We start from the raw sequence: 15,428 nt of genomic DNA, 5'->3' as shown, positions 1-15,428 counted from the left end.
TCCTGTAGGATTCTGAGAAAAAAAGAAAATCCATCCACTCTTGGGATAATGCCCTTTGTGAATTCTGATTTCTTTGGGTTGTGTGTTAATACAAGCTGTCAAGATTTCTGCATTGGTTGGAGTAACCGTTCTGCTGGTGCCGCCCAATTTTTGCTGTGCATGACCCTCCCACCAGCACAATCCTCCTCCCCACCATGCAGCCCCATCAACAAAACTTTATACCTAGACTGATGTAGCCGACGACTGCAGACTGCAGAAAAGACATTCCTGGCTATAGGAGGAGTCAGGATGCCATACATCCACCACAAGGGCACGCCGCTGTTCCAGACCATGGAAGGAGCAGCAGGCAGCCGTGGCCATGCCTGGGTCATGGGTGTAGCAATGCATGGGTCATTGCCATCTTATATCATCGTTCTAGAAGATCATGAATCCTGATATGCCTAAACTGTACGATTATTGGATAATAGAGTACCGAATTTCGCCTGATTTTTAATACTCTTTTCAAGCCACACAAAATTTATCAACCTTTTTTTAGCAGGGAAGCAATCTTATGTTTCTGATGACTATTTTTCTTGGTTGATAGAACAATACTGGATTATTTTATTGTGTTGCATTAAAACATCCCAGTAATTACGATAACGCAATCTTTGTTTGACCATGATGGACTACTTTTGGACCCCTGGTGTTTACCTTTTTTTGCGTTTGCTCGCCTTTAGAAATATGCAGAATCAAGAAAAGAGATAAGACAGCAGACTAGATGCACACTCCAGAGAAGAACGCATGTACCTTTGTAGATGTCTCTTGCATTTTCGTTTTTTTTACAAATTTCCTTAAAAAAATTGTACTTGTTCTAGTGGGTGGACTTGTTTGTATTTTTTTTTGAGGTTAAGGTTTCATTAATAGATCGTCTGTTGCTTGATGCCTTTTCCAGGATTCATTTTTCTGCGCAAATGTTTCCACTAGGGCATGAAACAAAGAGCATCTACTAATTTTAGGCCAGGTATTATGTGGATAAGAAACAATAGTTTTAATTTCACGGAACTTTAAATTCCCTCTGCATGTTTGCTGAAATGTAATTATACCCTCAACAAATATATGCTTGGTCGTTCGTAGTTTTAGCTCCTTTATTACTTACTGCATGGATGTTCACGTATGATGCAAGTTTCATGCTGTAACTTGGTTCTGAAATGTGAATGACATCCCTGACTTCAAATTATGTGTGCTAACCATTGTTTTCCTGATGGCCTTTTCTTCTAGCAATGCGTTACAATTTTATGCATATATGGAACATAATAAGTTGCAGTATGGAGAGCTTGCAATCATCTCGATCACAGGATTCTGTTCTTGTTTGAATAGTCCCTTGAAATAAGCTTTGTTATTTTGGCATAAAACTGTTAATTGCTCAGATACTTATGGGATTAGAAGTGATTGGACTAATAGCCAGAACTCAGAAATTGGTTATTGGATACACGAGTAAAAGAAAAGTATGAGCAAGCGGACTATGTTACCAGTCTAGTTTAGGTGTAATAGTACAAAAAGGCTATTTTCTGTCGAGCTGTACTCTGTTTGAAACTTATTGGACGATGGTAGGCTGAGCTGAGCTAAGTAACCAAAGTTGTGCTGTCCTGGATATAACAGGAACTTAATCATGCTTTCTACAGTTAAAAATGAACCACCCATCAGTAGCAAGATCAAATGACTACTGCTAAAAAAATGGTAGTATTGCTCGTGGTATCGGTAACCTACAAAGTTTCCTAAATGTTTCATTGTGCGTTTGATCTTAGGGGGTGTTTGAATACACCCGCTAAAGTTTAGCACTTGTCACATCGGATGTTTGAATACTAATTAGGAGTATTAAACATAGGCTAATTACAAAAACTAATTGCACAGATGGAGTCTAATTCGCGAGATGAATCTATTAAGCCTAATTAGTCCAATGTGGTGCTACAGTAACCATTTGATAATGATGGATTAATTAGGCTTAATAGATTTATCTTGCGAATTAGCCCAGGGGTTCTGCAATTAGTTTTATAATTAGCTCATATTTAGTCCTCCTAATTAGCATCCGAACATCCGATGTGACACTGCTAAAGTTTAGCACCTAGTATTCAAACACCCCCTAAATTCGTGATTCGATTTATGCAAATACGGTTTTACTACATATGCAAATAACAGCAAATCATTTGGTTTGGCCTTACCAACTTAAACCCATGATGGAAAAGTCCAATCTATTCAATTCCGTGGTGTAGCTATTATTTCCTTACAATAGGGAACTACTTCAGAGGCATCTGCAATATTAATAGGACTTTATATATTGATTGATTGGATTAGTTGTATATTTTTTTATGCAGCTGCTAATTGGTCTTTTTTTTTCCTGATGAAGGTGTTCTTGGCTGAAATTTATTTTTCGCTTTCTTTGTTCTGACTGCTCTGCTCCTGACCATGGTGTGGTTTTGGATTGTGCCTTGAGATCACTTTGCACTTTTAAACTCAAGAGGAAGAAAAGATACATCTTTATACTTTCACATACAAATTTCTTGCTACATTTATATCTCAAGACTCGAGTAGATCTTGCTACATTTATGAAGGCTGTTTTGCTTTGTGTCGAGTATGGTCCATAATTTTCTATAGGGATTTGATAATCTTACCAGTTGTTTAGAATTTGGTTCTTCCATTACAACTTGATTAGGCGGGCAATTCTCCCCCTCACCGTATCTTTCTTATTGAAAGTTTGCTGATCTTTAATTTTTTTATTTAACAAATCGAAGAAAGCATCAGTTCCAGCAATTCAGAAACTCACATAAATGTGATTTCCTTGAAGTCTGCTAATATTCGTTTATTTATTCTAAATTAAACCAATTTACAAAAATGAGAATAACGTATATGTGAATAGGGTGCACATGAAGTCTGCGCATGTGTGTTGTTGATGTTTTGTATTATATAACGGTTCTTGACCGACGAGGTTTTACTATACACAATACTACATTATACTACTGTTCGACGAGGTTTTACTGTACACAATACTACCTTATACTACTGTTTGAAAAGGATTCAGATCCGACGGTTAAGATACTACTAAAATCTTAAGCTGTAGTACGTATAAATAGTATATGCAGTACGAGGGTACGATCTTAAAACGATACTGTGAAATATATCAAATCTTTCGTAATTATCCTATCTTCTTTCCTTCGTTTCCACGTCTCGCTCGCACGCGCACTGGGCGGCGGCGGCGACTATGCGGCGGGGGGCGACGACGGCCTCGTCAAGCGCAACATCCGGAGGCGGCCACGACTCCCCGCCCGTCTTCATCCCGCTTCCTCCCGTTTGTGGCCGAGCCCTCCCCGCGACACGCCGTCGCCGCCGCGCGCCTCGTAGAAGAGAGGGAGGCGGCCGTCGCACCGACCCCGCTCCACCCCCGCCTGATTTCCTCGGCATCGATCGGTAAGTGGGCCCCCGTACTCCCTCTCTTGATTCGATCGATTCGATCTGAGGAGCCCTACCCTAGGATTGATTTGATCTGTGGATTTTGGGGATTTAGGGTTTGATCCATGGCGTCGAAGAGGATCCTGAAGGAGTTGAAGGACCTGCAGAAGGATCCGCCCACCTCCTGCAGCGCAAGTGATTTGCTCTTTAACACGGTGGTTTTTGTCCAGATCTTGCCGAATTGTGCTGCGATGAACGCGTTACCCATGCGCTAGAGTTGTAGGTTGATGTGTCTCGTTGGCTTACGATTGCTTCATTTTTGAGTCTTAGTTTCTTAGTTGCATGATGTGTGTGCTGGTTTGTGGGATTATTTTGTCTAAGGTCCTTGTGAACTCTAATGATCCAATTTGATTATGCTTGTGTCATGTTCTATGTGATTGATTCAAAAGTACTTTAGCCTTCAATGCTTCAGAATTTTTCTATCGTTGCTTCCTTTCTTTTAAATGTGAAGTTACTGCCAGTTCACCCCATGCATGTGTTAAGTTTGGTCCAATTACAGCCTGTGTTAATGCATGCAAGCATACAAGGTTAGCACAGATTATCTTCAGAATGTTGGTCTTCAGTAAAGTACTATATGCTAATTATATCAGGTTAGCTAAGCACCATAGCACTGGGAAACGATTTGCACTGCTATTAAACTATGACAAATCTATTGTGTCAGGGAAACCATGATTTGATAGCAGGGAGGAAGACTTACACGGCCTGTAGAGCTTGGTTGCTTCTTGATATGTCTTGGCGGCTCAAAATTGGTTGCTTCTGATGAATGAATCTGATAAAATTGGCTTGGCGGCTCAAAATTGGTTGCTTCTGATGAATGAATCTGATAAAATTGGCTTGGCGGCTCAAAATTGGTTGCTTCTGATGAATGAATCTGATAAAATTGGCTTGGCTTGGTTGCTTCTTGATCTGATTGCTTCTTGATCTGTTGTGCAGGTGGTGTATGCTCCTGGTCTTGTGCGTCACGATTGATGGGTGGCACCGAAGAATTAGCTCCGTCCACGTTGTTCTGTTGCACCGAAGAGTTAGGATGAGGATTGATCGGATGGGGGCTATTTATTTATACAGGGATTTGATTGGAGTCATGGACTGGATGGATTCCTTTTATGCTCAGGTTGGACTGTCTGTCTTTGCTTGTGCTTCATCGAAATACATCTGTGTATATTGTTCGGTTCAGACTTTTGATTCGAGTGCAATAACCACTATTTGTTCTGCTGGACACTACTTGTTGACACACTATAGAGTGGTATACCTGTGAAACAAAGGAGTATGCCACCAAGGGAGACCCATCCTTTCTTCCTGTTCCTTCAGAAATAGTCGATGATGTATTTCAGGTTTAATGCCCTGATCAGGTTGTAAACCCCAACTCCCCCAATGAGAAGCCAAAGGAGGATTGATCGGGGCGAACAAGTAACCGACTTTATCAGTCCCGAACCTCTGGATCGCGAACAACACCACCAAAATTCCCAGTGATCCAAACTATCTCATCTGTGGAAAATGCCACATGTCATTGTCATGCATGCACACCCTGTATTCATACGCACTATGAAATCAATTATGCAATCTTTGTGAATTCATTTTCAGGACAGCAAACATGTTTCTTGTTTGAATAAAAAATACAGCAAACACCTCTCCCTTCCTCCTGACAGGAAACATGTTGCGGAAAGTGAACATCTAAACAGCAAAAACTGACTCACGGGACACTACATTCGTGGCTCCAACTTCCAACTGATTTCACATGTCCTAAATTGATTACATACAAAATAGCAGTGGTAGTGGTAGCTGACAGACCAACTGATCTAAAATGCTGACAGATATTTCTATCTTTTCTAATAAGGATGGCATCTGTTGCTTTTTATACGACGGTGCTGCTGTCCACAATTCCGCACACGTTCACGCGGAGGACATTCAGGACATGAGGTACATGATGTTGACGCACTTGAATATTTCTATATTTTCTAATAAGGATGGCATCTGTTGCTTTTTATACGAAGGGTAGAGGCCTAGAGGGTCCTCTCACCCTCAATAAAAGCAGTAAAAATTCGGTGCCAGAGCTTAAAACAAAAGAAACAGCAGTGTATCACCCAAGTTCTTACATACCGTAAGGCGGGGAGGGATGGCGGCGAAGGAGCAGAGAAAGCGGCCCGCCTCGATGATGGCGTCGACGCGGAGGCCGGAGACGGTGAAGACGTCGTAACACAGCTTGCTGCGCATGCCCGGCGCCTGCCACGTGCCACCCCTCCACCGCCGCAGCGTCGCCGCCGTATTTGCTCCTGCCTTTCAGCTTGGACGTCCTGCTAGCTCCGGCGTGGAGTGGAATAGGCCGACTGACACTGATCGTGCTCGCTAAGCGCCGCTAGTGCTCGATAAACGATAAACACACGCTCGTCAGTCGCATTGTAGACGGGACCTACTGCCTATTTTCGTTTGATAGCTACGAACCAGTTTTGTCCACGCCCACAAATTGAAGGAGCGTTGCTCGTTGAAAAGTCCCATGTTCGTCAGACAGACGCTAGGGGTCTGTTCGCTTCGGCTTATTCAGTCGGCTTATCAGCCACCAAACAGTATTTTTTTCTCATAATAAATCAGTCGTTTCAGCTTTTCAGCCGGCTTATAAGCTGAAGCGAACAGGTTTAGAAAACTTTTGCAGCAGCTTTTTTTTTTGAGTCAGCTGGGCCGATCCCGAATCCAGCCCAAATAATTTCGCACACATGGGCTTAGTAGCTTCCAGGAGGCCCAAGCGCCCGCTCCCTCTCTTTCTTGTTCGCGGCTCGCTCCGTCCTTCCCGTCTCCGTGGGCCTTTGTTGCCCGCCGACGAGACGGGAATGTGAGAGGTAATTACGCGGCAACCCAGCTTTGTTGCCCGCCGCCTTTCTCGCTGCCTCCGCCGGCAATCCGACCGGAAGCTTCCGCGCCGCCACCGTCTAGGTCCTCCCATCAGGTCCAAGTCATTGGCGATGGGAGCGAGCGGTGTATCCTTTCCCGGAGCCTCCGAGATGCCCCCAGCACTCCCGGATATACTGCCGTCTCGAGGCCTTCATAGCCTCGCTCCCCGGCAGCCACGATGGGAGCAGGGGCCCGTGGCGGCAGCGGCGGCGGGGTAACAGGAACAGCACCACCAGCATGTCCATACCATCGTGCTGCAACATTGGCGCGGGGGACGGCCAGGCCTCCCCCCAAGGCGGCCTAGCAGACACCGGTATGCATTCTTGATTCTTTTCTTTGTTGGGTGGAGCAATCGAGCAGATACGTGCATTTCGGAAATCGGAGATGCAAGCATTGCTGGAATGTGTTTCTGCCCTGTAGTGCTTAGCGAACATAGATTCCTTAGGCCCCCGTTTGGATCCTTGAATTGAATTCCAGATAATCATAATTTATACACAAATTAATTAAGCTAATATCATAATTTAGACACTAATATAGTTGAATGTGGAATATATTTGTATATTATTGTTCTTCATATAGGAGAGATATTTACGTGCTGCACTTCTGCTACAGGAAGCGAGTCGAAGAGCGTGCTATAATTTGCACATTAGAAACATAGCATGAGGATCTACAGAATCAATTTCCATCTCCCACTGCATGAATTTAAGATATGCTTATATCTAAACTTTGCAAAGTGGTGGAACGCCACATTTCAAGATAAATAGCCTGCTCCATTAAGTAGATTCCAATTCCTTCAAAATGAAGCCTTAGGGAATTTATGTACGGTGGATTCCTTCACTAAGTTAAAATATAGCTGCAACTTTGCTGGTACCTCCCAATAGGTGAATGTTACATGGGCCATCCTCTGCTTGTGTTCTTGCGATCTTTACAGGGGAATGCATTGAAGCAAACATGACCTCACAATACGATACACCAGAAAGGCCAGTTTTGTGCATGGGCTGCGGGCTAAAATCAGCTATTTACATCAATGAATACACGTAATTCCCGTTCTCGGAGATTCAAACTGCAACTTCTGATTTCTCAAAAGAGAACTTGCTGGGTGAGGGTGGTTTTGGACATGTGTACAAGGGCCAGCTCAACGGTGGTCAGCTCATCGCAGCCAAGCTGCGGAAAGAAGCAAGTTTTGAGGGCTATACTGAGTTCTTTACTGAAATGCAAGTATTCAGATTTGCCCGGCACCGAAATATTGTTGGGCTGCTTGGCTATTGCTGCGAGGAGACCCATAACATTTTGGTGTATGAGTATATATGCAACAATTCCCTGGAGTGGCACTTATTTGGTGCGTTGTTCGGTTGATATGCATATTCAATACTTATTGTGAAGATGTTACAGATTAATTGGTTTGCTCTTGTTACTTGGTGAAACAGATCAGTCCGCAAACTTACTAGAGTGGAACAAGAGGCATGCAAGTGCCATAGGTATAGCAAAAGGCATGCGCTTCCTACATGAGGAGTGCCGTGCCGGTCCAATCATTCATCTGGATTTGCAACCAAGCAATGTACTGCTGACACATGACTTTGTACCTATGGTAAGCTGGAGAGTACTAGACCTCCCTACTTACTAATACTGTCGTACATGTAAACATGCAAAGGCCTTCTGCATTCTGATGGTATAGGTCCTATCTTTCACAGCTTGGGGACTTTGGTTTTGCAAAATGGAAGGCTTGCAAGGTTTCCAGCGAGACAATGATTCTGGGGCCTTCAGGGTCTGCACAATATCTAATTCTCGCAACGTTATCAGCTCATCACTCAATTTTATGATGACCTGTTTTTCTGACAATGCAAGAAATTTTTTTATCATGTCTCTATCAGATACTTGGCTCCTGAGCATGCTGAACATGGCATAGCTTCTGTCAAAACGGATGTTTTTGCCTTTGGAATTCTTCTTTTCCAGCTGATATCTGGTCGTAAGGTGCTTGAGGAACATGGACGATGGTGCACACATATATTGCAATGGGTATTCCTTCTAGTGAATATGAATTATGCTTACTATTTTTGTCAATCTGCTTACAAGGTTGCAAACACATCAGCATCACCTGGAATTTTTTTTCAGGCAGAGCCGTTGGTTGAGACCCTTGCACTCAACATACTGGTAGATGACCGCGTCAAAGATACACATGATTCATATGGGTTGTATCATCTAGCCAAAGCTGCCTATCTTTGTGTCAGGACAAATCCAGAGCAACGGCCTTCTATGGGAGAGGTTGGTTTGGTAAATTCAACATATGTGATAGCAGTAATAAGTTTATAATCACAATATGTCTTTCTCTTCTTGTGAACAGGTTGTCCGTCTTATTGAGGTAGAAAATGAGAACATCCAGGATTTGTCTCAACTGTTCATCCCACATTTTACAAACTGATGTTGTAATCAAAAGCGAATTCAGTGCTGTGAGCTCTCTATTGAAGCGCAAAATAGAATTCCCCATTATCAATGGTGATGTTGTTGCACTTCTTTGTATCCTTTCCCTCCCTCCCCTTTCGTCAGTTTCTTCATTTTGCTTTTTCCAGATATATATGTCGTGTATTTGGGAATTACTAGTTCTCCTTTTATTGTTTCCATTGTTTTGTAATGAGATGCCACATTATGAGAGGGGTTCATCCATCTGTGTTATTTGGCTTTAGCTTTTATACAGCGCGCCATGTGGCTGTTGACGAATTTGGATTTTGGATGTGAAATTTGCGAATATTCCTTCTCAACCAGGCTGTCTTTGGATCTCTCCTTTTATATTCCTTCTCAACCAGGCTGACAGAAGACGCTTAATCTTTTTCTTTCTTTGATGTACTGAAGACGCTCGTAATCTGCCAAAAAAAAAAGTTGGCCACTGCTTATTTGAATGCTGCTACTCTATTGCACCAATTCCCTTTTGACCGATTTACTTGTACATGGACATTTGAACACAGATTGCAAAGAGCAAATGCTTTGAACCTTGCGAATGCATGGGTGCTTTATGCAATGACCGTATATTTTCTTCTGAACAATACAGAAGGATGTTGATCATGCCAAATAATGCAGCTGATTCTGTTTCATCAATGACCTCATTCATATGTCAAAGATAAATTCAGACTGTTCTAGAATAAAGGATATAACAAGAACCCCTGACTGGAGAAAGGTCCCAATCAAAATGTCGAAACGGGCGAAACGCACAACGAAGATATCTTTAGCGACTCTTCCAGAGCTGGATACGCATTGCCTCGCATGAGACTGACGAGTTCCAGTCTTCAAAATGCATGCGATTTTATGGATCTTCCGCTCAAATTTTAACTGTCGTTGGCCTAATGAAAAAAAAAAACAAGCTCGATTCAGGCCCAGCGGCAGTACACATCTCTTGGAGAATGGAAGAAATGGCAAGTCTTCAGTGGCACCCTGTCAATCTTCCACAGCTAATGTATTTGGACAAAATTCAAATGAGAGTTTGAAATCTTGCCAAACTTTGTAAAAGATTCAGCAAATTTCCTTGCTCAGTTGCTTCGATTGTGGACATGGAGAGAAACCTGCATAGGATTAGCCGCCAAGGCACTGCTATCGCTCCTCTCTCTCTTTTTTTTCACCTGAAAGAATCTCATTGCTCAATCTCATTCTCACCACTTTTGGAGGAATCATTTTTTAAGGAATCAAAGTGTAACTACATATATTGGAACGAGTTCGCAAACCGTTTGCCCTCCGCTTTCCTTTTGGGCGGAAATGCCCTCGGCCTTCTCGCTGCCACCGCCGGCGGTACAGCCCACGGCGCGCCGCGACAACCGCAAGCTTCCGCGGTTCGCCGCCTCCGCCTCGGTACCTCCACCAATGGCGATGGGAGCCGGCGATATATTCCGCCACGGTGCCTTCGAGATGCCCCCCACGCCGGCGGCAGGGATCGAATGTACGCTGCAATCTCCCGAATATACTCCGCGGCCCGTAGCCGGCTCGAGGCCTTCATAACCGCTCTCCCGGGCGGCCGCGATGGCTGCGGCGGCAGCAGGAGGGGCTCGCATCGGCAGAAGCGGCGGCGGCGGTGGAGGAGTCCTTTCAGTACCCCGCTAGGCTCGCCCATGTCGATGTCGTCCATCATCGGCGCAGGGGACGACCAGGTCACCCCCGCGTCGTCGTCGGCGGCCTATGCCACCCCTCAGGGCGGGGCCATGACGCCTTCCAAGGCGCTGTCGTCGCCGCTGCCGCCGCCGCAGATGGTCGTGGTGGCGCTGGACGCCACGCGGGACCACCGGGATGACGAGATCAAGACGGCGCTCAGGGGGTTGGTCGACCGAGGTGACATACTCCGCGCTGGGGATTCGCTGCTCGTACTCGGCGTGCTCCACTCCATCACCCATCCGAGTAAGGATCATCTCTGGGATGCCCACCCCCTACTTTTACGACTTGACTCAGACCAATCAAGTCTTAGTTTTAGCTGTCATTTACAAAAATAGAAATGTCATAGTGGTAGTTGATTTGCCTCAGGCCTCCATCCAAGTGTTACTTTTCCCTTTTAGAATTTGCCATTTCTGCATTGAGAAAAAATGTTATAAAAAAGTCTGCATTGTGAAAAAATGTTATAAAAAAGTTGTGGAGCTAGATAGGAAAGTCTGCATTTGTAAAATGAGATTGCAAGCATACATGGCTCGTAGATGATAGCGTGGCAAGCTGTGCTGCCTGTGCGGTGGGTTGCCTATTGTCTTTTGGTTCTTTGGTTCAAGATTTTCACCTCTGGTAGATAATTGATAATGCTGTTCATTGGCATCCACAGTCGAGGACAGCACTGTACTCTGAGAATCACCAATGGAGTAGAGTAGTTTTTTTTTCCTTGGAGAAAAATGGAATAGAGTAGTCTACATGACATAAGACATATGCTTCACATATGGTGTCGTGATTGTGACATGACACAATGAAGGGCAACAAGTGATGAAATAAATAAAAGAAAACAAAAAAAAAACAGGTGTGCTTGTTTAACAGAATTCTAAAATCCATGATGCATTTAGAATATTTAGTTTCATTGGCCACTGTTAGAGTCACCATTTCTCATTTCAAGCTTAGAATCCTAGTACATTGAGCGTACACCAGTATGATAGCCTTTCTGTTTTTCTAGCATCCCTGTGATCTAACATGGAATTTCAATGGTAGAATATCTGTCATCGACTTAGAATCCTAGTACATTGAACTGTACACCAGTATGATAGCCTTTCTGTTTTTCTAGCATCCATGTGATCTAACATGGAATTTCATGGTAGAATATCTGTCATGGACTATCTCCAAATGGGTATTTAGTGTGTCCTTCGTGATATGTACAATTGTTTAGAAGAAAATATATTTACTTTGAATTTGCAATAGTAAGATCATAATACTGGCCAACGCTCTCTTTGAATACTATAGATACACTAAAATAAATATTGTATTTACTGGAAAATTAATACTTTTATTTGTGTGTTCAGTGGGATACCAAGCCAAACCATGTACTGAATCATTTTCCGGGACAAGCGACAGATACCTAGGTGATCAGGTAGCGAAAGTAGCTGAAATCTACAAAAGTAAGCTTCACCAAGTTGCAGAGGCATTCCGCAAAGTTGGGGTAAAAATACCTTTATCTATCTATTCCATACAGAAATATTATTCTTCCATAGGAAATATAAGCATGCCTATTTTCTTCCCTAATCCCCATGCATCCTTTTTGTCGGAAATCTGAATAACAAAGTGATTTACTAGTTACATTAGCAATCTTGAAACATTTGTTACATTCTGAAACTCGAAATTTTGTATCAGATTACTGTGACCCTCAAGGTAACACCTGGAGCACCTGCAAAGATTGTCATTATCAATGAAGTAAATTCCAGCAAAGCTGCTTGGGTTGTCCTAGATAGGTTTGTGCATAATTTCTTATTCAAACTCTATGACAGGCTACCCTTAATGAAAGTTTTAGTGCCCATATCTTATGGCTACTTGAGGTAATATTGAATTTAGAATAAATTTACAGGCACTTCAGGAGAGATTTCAGACACTTAGAAAAGCACATAGTTTGTAAAGTTGCGGCATTTCAGGATCACTTACAAGTGCAAACCTTGAAGCCAATATGGTCGAACCCATCAAGCAAAAGCACAGCTGAAGTGAAGGACCTGCAACGCTTCGCGGTCACGAGTGATCTGAGTTCAGAGACACAGAGTGCTACTCAGAAAGTGTCAAACATGTCCTCACCTGTAAGCTACTTTGCCTCTCTAACGAACCATGATATCCACGAGACCTCCAGTGTGGCTGCATGCGGTATGCCATACTTGAGTGGCATATCTCTCACAATCGACGATACGCAATCCCTGTCTAATGGTAAGATAATTTTCTTCACTAAACCATACCCAAAAAACAGCAGACAATGCAGACAATAGAAGACAGAAAGCTATTGGTAATGCTTGTGGTCATGGTAACTAATTCACGTGGAACTCATTGTTTATTTAATATTTTCTCAATATTAAAAATAATAACTGCAGTTTGCTGGCAGCTACCATTTATTTGATGTTACATGTATTATGCCATATGCAGTGATAGTGATATGGTGTGTGGTCTTGTGATCCTTCCAGGAAAATATGAAGAACAAATGACTTCCCAATATGATTCATCAGAGAGACCGATTTTGTGCATTGGCTGTGGTCTAAAATCAGTTCTTTACATAAAGGAATCCATGAAATTCCCATTCTCAGAGATTCAAGCTGCAACGTTAGACTTCTCAAACGAGAATTTGCTGGGTGAGGGTGGATTTGGGCATGTGTACAAGGGCCAGCTCAAGGATGGTCAGGTTATTGCAGCCAAGTTGCGCAAAGAAGCAAGCACACAGGGCTATACTGAGTTCTTCTCGGAAGTGCAAGTTCTCAGTTTTGCCCGGCACCGGAATATCGTCATGTTGCTTGGTTACTGTTGTAAAGAAAGCTACAACATCTTGGTGTACGAGTATATATGCAACAATTCCCTTGAGTGGCATTTATTTGGTATATGTTCGGTTGATATGCTTAAAAGGAATTCATATTGTGATGATGGCATGCTGACTTTTGCTCTTGTTACTTGGTGGAAACAGACAAGTCGGCAAGCTTACTAGAGTGGCACAAGAGGCATGCTATTGCTATCGGTATAGCAAAAGGACTGCGATTTCTACATGAGGAGTGTCGTGCTGGTCCAATCATTCATCGGGATTTGCGCCCAAGCAATGTATTGTTGACACATGACTTTGTTCCTATGGTAAGATGGAGTAGGCTACTTACCGTTACGTGTCGAGATGCAAATGTCTTCTGCATTCTTATCATAGAAGTTATGCCTTTCACAGCTTGGTGACTTTGGTCTTGCAAAATGGAAGGCTGGCAATGACTCCATTGAGACAAGGATTCTGGGTCAATCAGGGTCTGGACAAACTTTAATTCAGGCACAGTATCAACTAGTTGTTCCATTCTATGATACCCTGTTTTTTCTGACAATGCCAGTGATTTCTTGTCATGTCCATCAGATACTTGGCGCCTGAGTATGCTCAATATGGCATGGTTTCTGTCAGAACAGATGTATACGCCTTTGGGATTGTTCTTTTCCAGCTAATATCTGGTAAAAAGGTGCTTGATGAATATGAAGGACAGTGCACACATATACTGCAATGGGTATTCCTCTTGGTGAATTCTGCTTATACTTCAGTCTGTGTGCTTACAGTACATCTGCACAATTCAATTTCCAACACCTGAAAAATTTTCAGGCCGAGCCATTGGTCGAGAGCCTTGCACTTCACGAACTAATTGATGAGCGCATCAAAGATACATATGATACATATGGGTTGTATCATCTAGCCAAAGCTGCATATCTTTGTGTCAGGGCAAACCCAGAGCAGCGGCCTTCTATGGGAGAGGTGAGTTTTGAAAATTATTCGATTCCTCTGATATTATTGTAAAATATTGATTGATACTAGCTTCACATGTTATCGCAAGTTCACATTGTCTCTGGCAAAGCAGGTTGTTCGCCTTATTGAGACAGAAAATGAGCATATCAGGGACCTGTCACGACAATTCATCCCTCATTTCATGAAGTGATGTAGTAATAGAAGGGGATTTTGTGGTGTGAGCTGACTAGTAAAGTATCTGTGCTGCGTTGCCACTAGGACAAAGTAAAATCCATCTTTTCACATTCTCGTTGGTGACACTGTAACACTTCTTGGCTTCTCGCTCTCTTTTGCCTCTCTTCCTTTTCTGCACCCTTATTTTGTTCGCTTCTTCTACCCATACAACTGTGTGTACCTGGGGAATTACTTCGCCCCCTTTTTGTTTCTTCTTTCTTATCATTGTAAATGAAATTCCATCTTCTTGAAGTGTTGTCCTTTCGTCTCTCCTGGCCTTCCATTCCTTTTTTTTTTCAAAACATGTACTGTCACTGTGTAGCTGACTAGCTGTTGAAGAATTGGCGACTTCAGGATGTGAAAGATGAGTGAGCTGGTTGTGTGGCGACCTTTTCGTTGAGCTGCCTTGTTAACTACTGAATATTCATGACACTGCTGAGGTCTTCAACAGGCAACCAGCAGATTGAGTGATGCTTATGACTCCGAAAGCAAGCGCATTAATTTCTGCTGCATGTAAGCTACAGAGTTCAAGGGCCGAAAATTCTCCTGAATATGATAAGACATTGAATCATCTTGGCACTTTTTTTATGACCTCAATTTATCTAGTTTCTACCAGAATTGAGCTTATGAAGGTTATGGGTCCTCCAATCATGCTTAAAAGCAACGAATGGACCTGTGGGTTGCTATCTGCCGTCCCTTTCCTGCCCCTGCAAGTTGGCAATGGAACCATCCTTCCGTTGAGAGGAAAGCCTGATAATTCTTGACCATCATTAGACAGCCAAACTGTTCCGGCGATTTGTATCTGGATTTGGAGGGGATCAGATGCCTTCTGACTGGAAAAGAAAGCATGTTTTGCAAGCACCACCATTAAAGAACCTGGGGCGGAGCCAGAACTGCAGCCGGAGCCTGGATCAAGGCAAATTGATTTTACAATGAAATAATAGGCTGATTTGATGCT

At 43.1% G+C, this 15,428-nt stretch overlaps 2 protein-coding genes and 2 long non-coding RNA genes across 7 annotated transcripts; 3 read left to right on the top strand and 1 right to left on the bottom strand.

Annotated features, from left to right (window-relative positions):
* Positions 1 to 3,136: 3,136 nt before the first annotated feature.
* On the top strand, positions 3,137 to 5,068 carry LOC101753833. 4 transcript variants are annotated; one of them, XR_002677793.1, is made up of 4 exons: positions 3,137 to 3,441; positions 3,539 to 3,618; positions 4,417 to 4,594; positions 4,723 to 5,068. It is a non-coding gene; the product is annotated as an uncharacterized LOC101753833 (long non-coding RNA). The 4 variants fall into 4 exon arrangements; XR_001164141.3 differs by having other exon boundaries at positions 4,833 to 5,057; XR_001164143.3 differs by having other exon boundaries at positions 3,139 to 3,441; positions 3,539 to 3,638; positions 4,417 to 4,796.
* Positions 5,069 to 6,324: 1,256 nt separating this feature from the next.
* LOC106804357 (serine/threonine-protein kinase CDG1-like) lies at positions 6,325 to 9,036 on the top strand. The gene is made up of 7 exons (XM_022827154.1): positions 6,325 to 6,679; positions 7,298 to 7,705; positions 7,794 to 7,954; positions 8,058 to 8,131; positions 8,238 to 8,382; positions 8,479 to 8,628; positions 8,708 to 9,036. Exons 2-7 carry the CDS (start codon positions 7,579 to 7,581, stop codon positions 8,783 to 8,785), a joined length of 735 nt encoding a protein of 244 aa, XP_022682889.1. The 5' UTR covers positions 6,325 to 6,679; positions 7,298 to 7,578; the 3' UTR covers positions 8,786 to 9,036.
* Positions 9,037 to 9,447: 411 nt separating this feature from the next.
* Positions 9,448 to 10,191, bottom strand: LOC111257236. The gene is made up of 2 exons (XR_002677651.1): positions 10,077 to 10,191; positions 9,448 to 9,974 (listed from the first exon to the last, which is right to left on the bottom strand). It is a non-coding gene; the product is annotated as an uncharacterized LOC111257236 (long non-coding RNA).
* Positions 9,882 to 14,738, top strand: LOC101754105 (probable receptor-like serine/threonine-protein kinase At5g57670). Its single transcript, XM_004970725.3, has 10 exons — positions 9,882 to 10,740; positions 11,832 to 11,968; positions 12,160 to 12,257; positions 12,371 to 12,714; positions 12,966 to 13,370; positions 13,457 to 13,617; positions 13,703 to 13,776; positions 13,880 to 14,024; positions 14,117 to 14,266; positions 14,370 to 14,738. Exons 1-10 carry the CDS (start codon positions 9,906 to 9,908, stop codon positions 14,445 to 14,447), a joined length of 2,427 nt encoding a protein of 808 aa, XP_004970782.2. The 5' UTR covers positions 9,882 to 9,905; the 3' UTR covers positions 14,448 to 14,738.
* The last annotated feature ends 690 nt before the right edge of the window (positions 14,739 to 15,428 follow it).

The sequence above is a fragment of the Setaria italica genome, chromosome V (assembly GCF_000263155.2).
Source record: "Setaria italica strain Yugu1 chromosome V, Setaria_italica_v2.0, whole genome shotgun sequence".
Classification (NCBI taxonomy): domain Eukaryota; kingdom Viridiplantae; phylum Streptophyta; class Magnoliopsida; order Poales; family Poaceae; genus Setaria; species Setaria italica.
The sequence above is the reverse complement of the archived record's forward strand: the minus strand, read 5'-3'. Positions and strand labels throughout refer to the sequence as shown.

What these genes read in the sequence shown, in the direction of transcription:
- LOC106804357 (XM_022827154.1), top strand. Translation starts at nt 7,579, where the DNA reads ATGCAAGTATTCAGATTTGCCCGGCACCGAAATATTGTTGGGCTGCTT. An exon ending in CCTGGAGTGGCACTTATTTG is followed by an intron (nt 7,706 to 7,793) that starts GTGCGTTGTTCG and finishes TTGGTGAAACAG; the next exon opens with ATCAGTCCGCAAACTTACTA. An exon ending in AACGGCCTTCTATGGGAGAG is followed by an intron (nt 8,629 to 8,707) that starts GTTGGTTTGGTA and finishes TCTTGTGAACAG; the next exon opens with GTTGTCCGTCTTATTGAGGT.
- LOC101754105 (XM_004970725.3), top strand. Translation starts at nt 9,906, where the DNA reads ATGGAGAGAAACCTGCATAGGATTAGCCGCCAAGGCACTGCTATCGCT. An exon ending in CACATGACTTTGTTCCTATG is followed by an intron (nt 13,618 to 13,702) that starts GTAAGATGGAGT and finishes TGCCTTTCACAG; the next exon opens with CTTGGTGACTTTGGTCTTGC. An exon ending in GCACACATATACTGCAATGG is followed by an intron (nt 14,025 to 14,116) that starts GTATTCCTCTTG and finishes AAAAATTTTCAG; the next exon opens with GCCGAGCCATTGGTCGAGAG.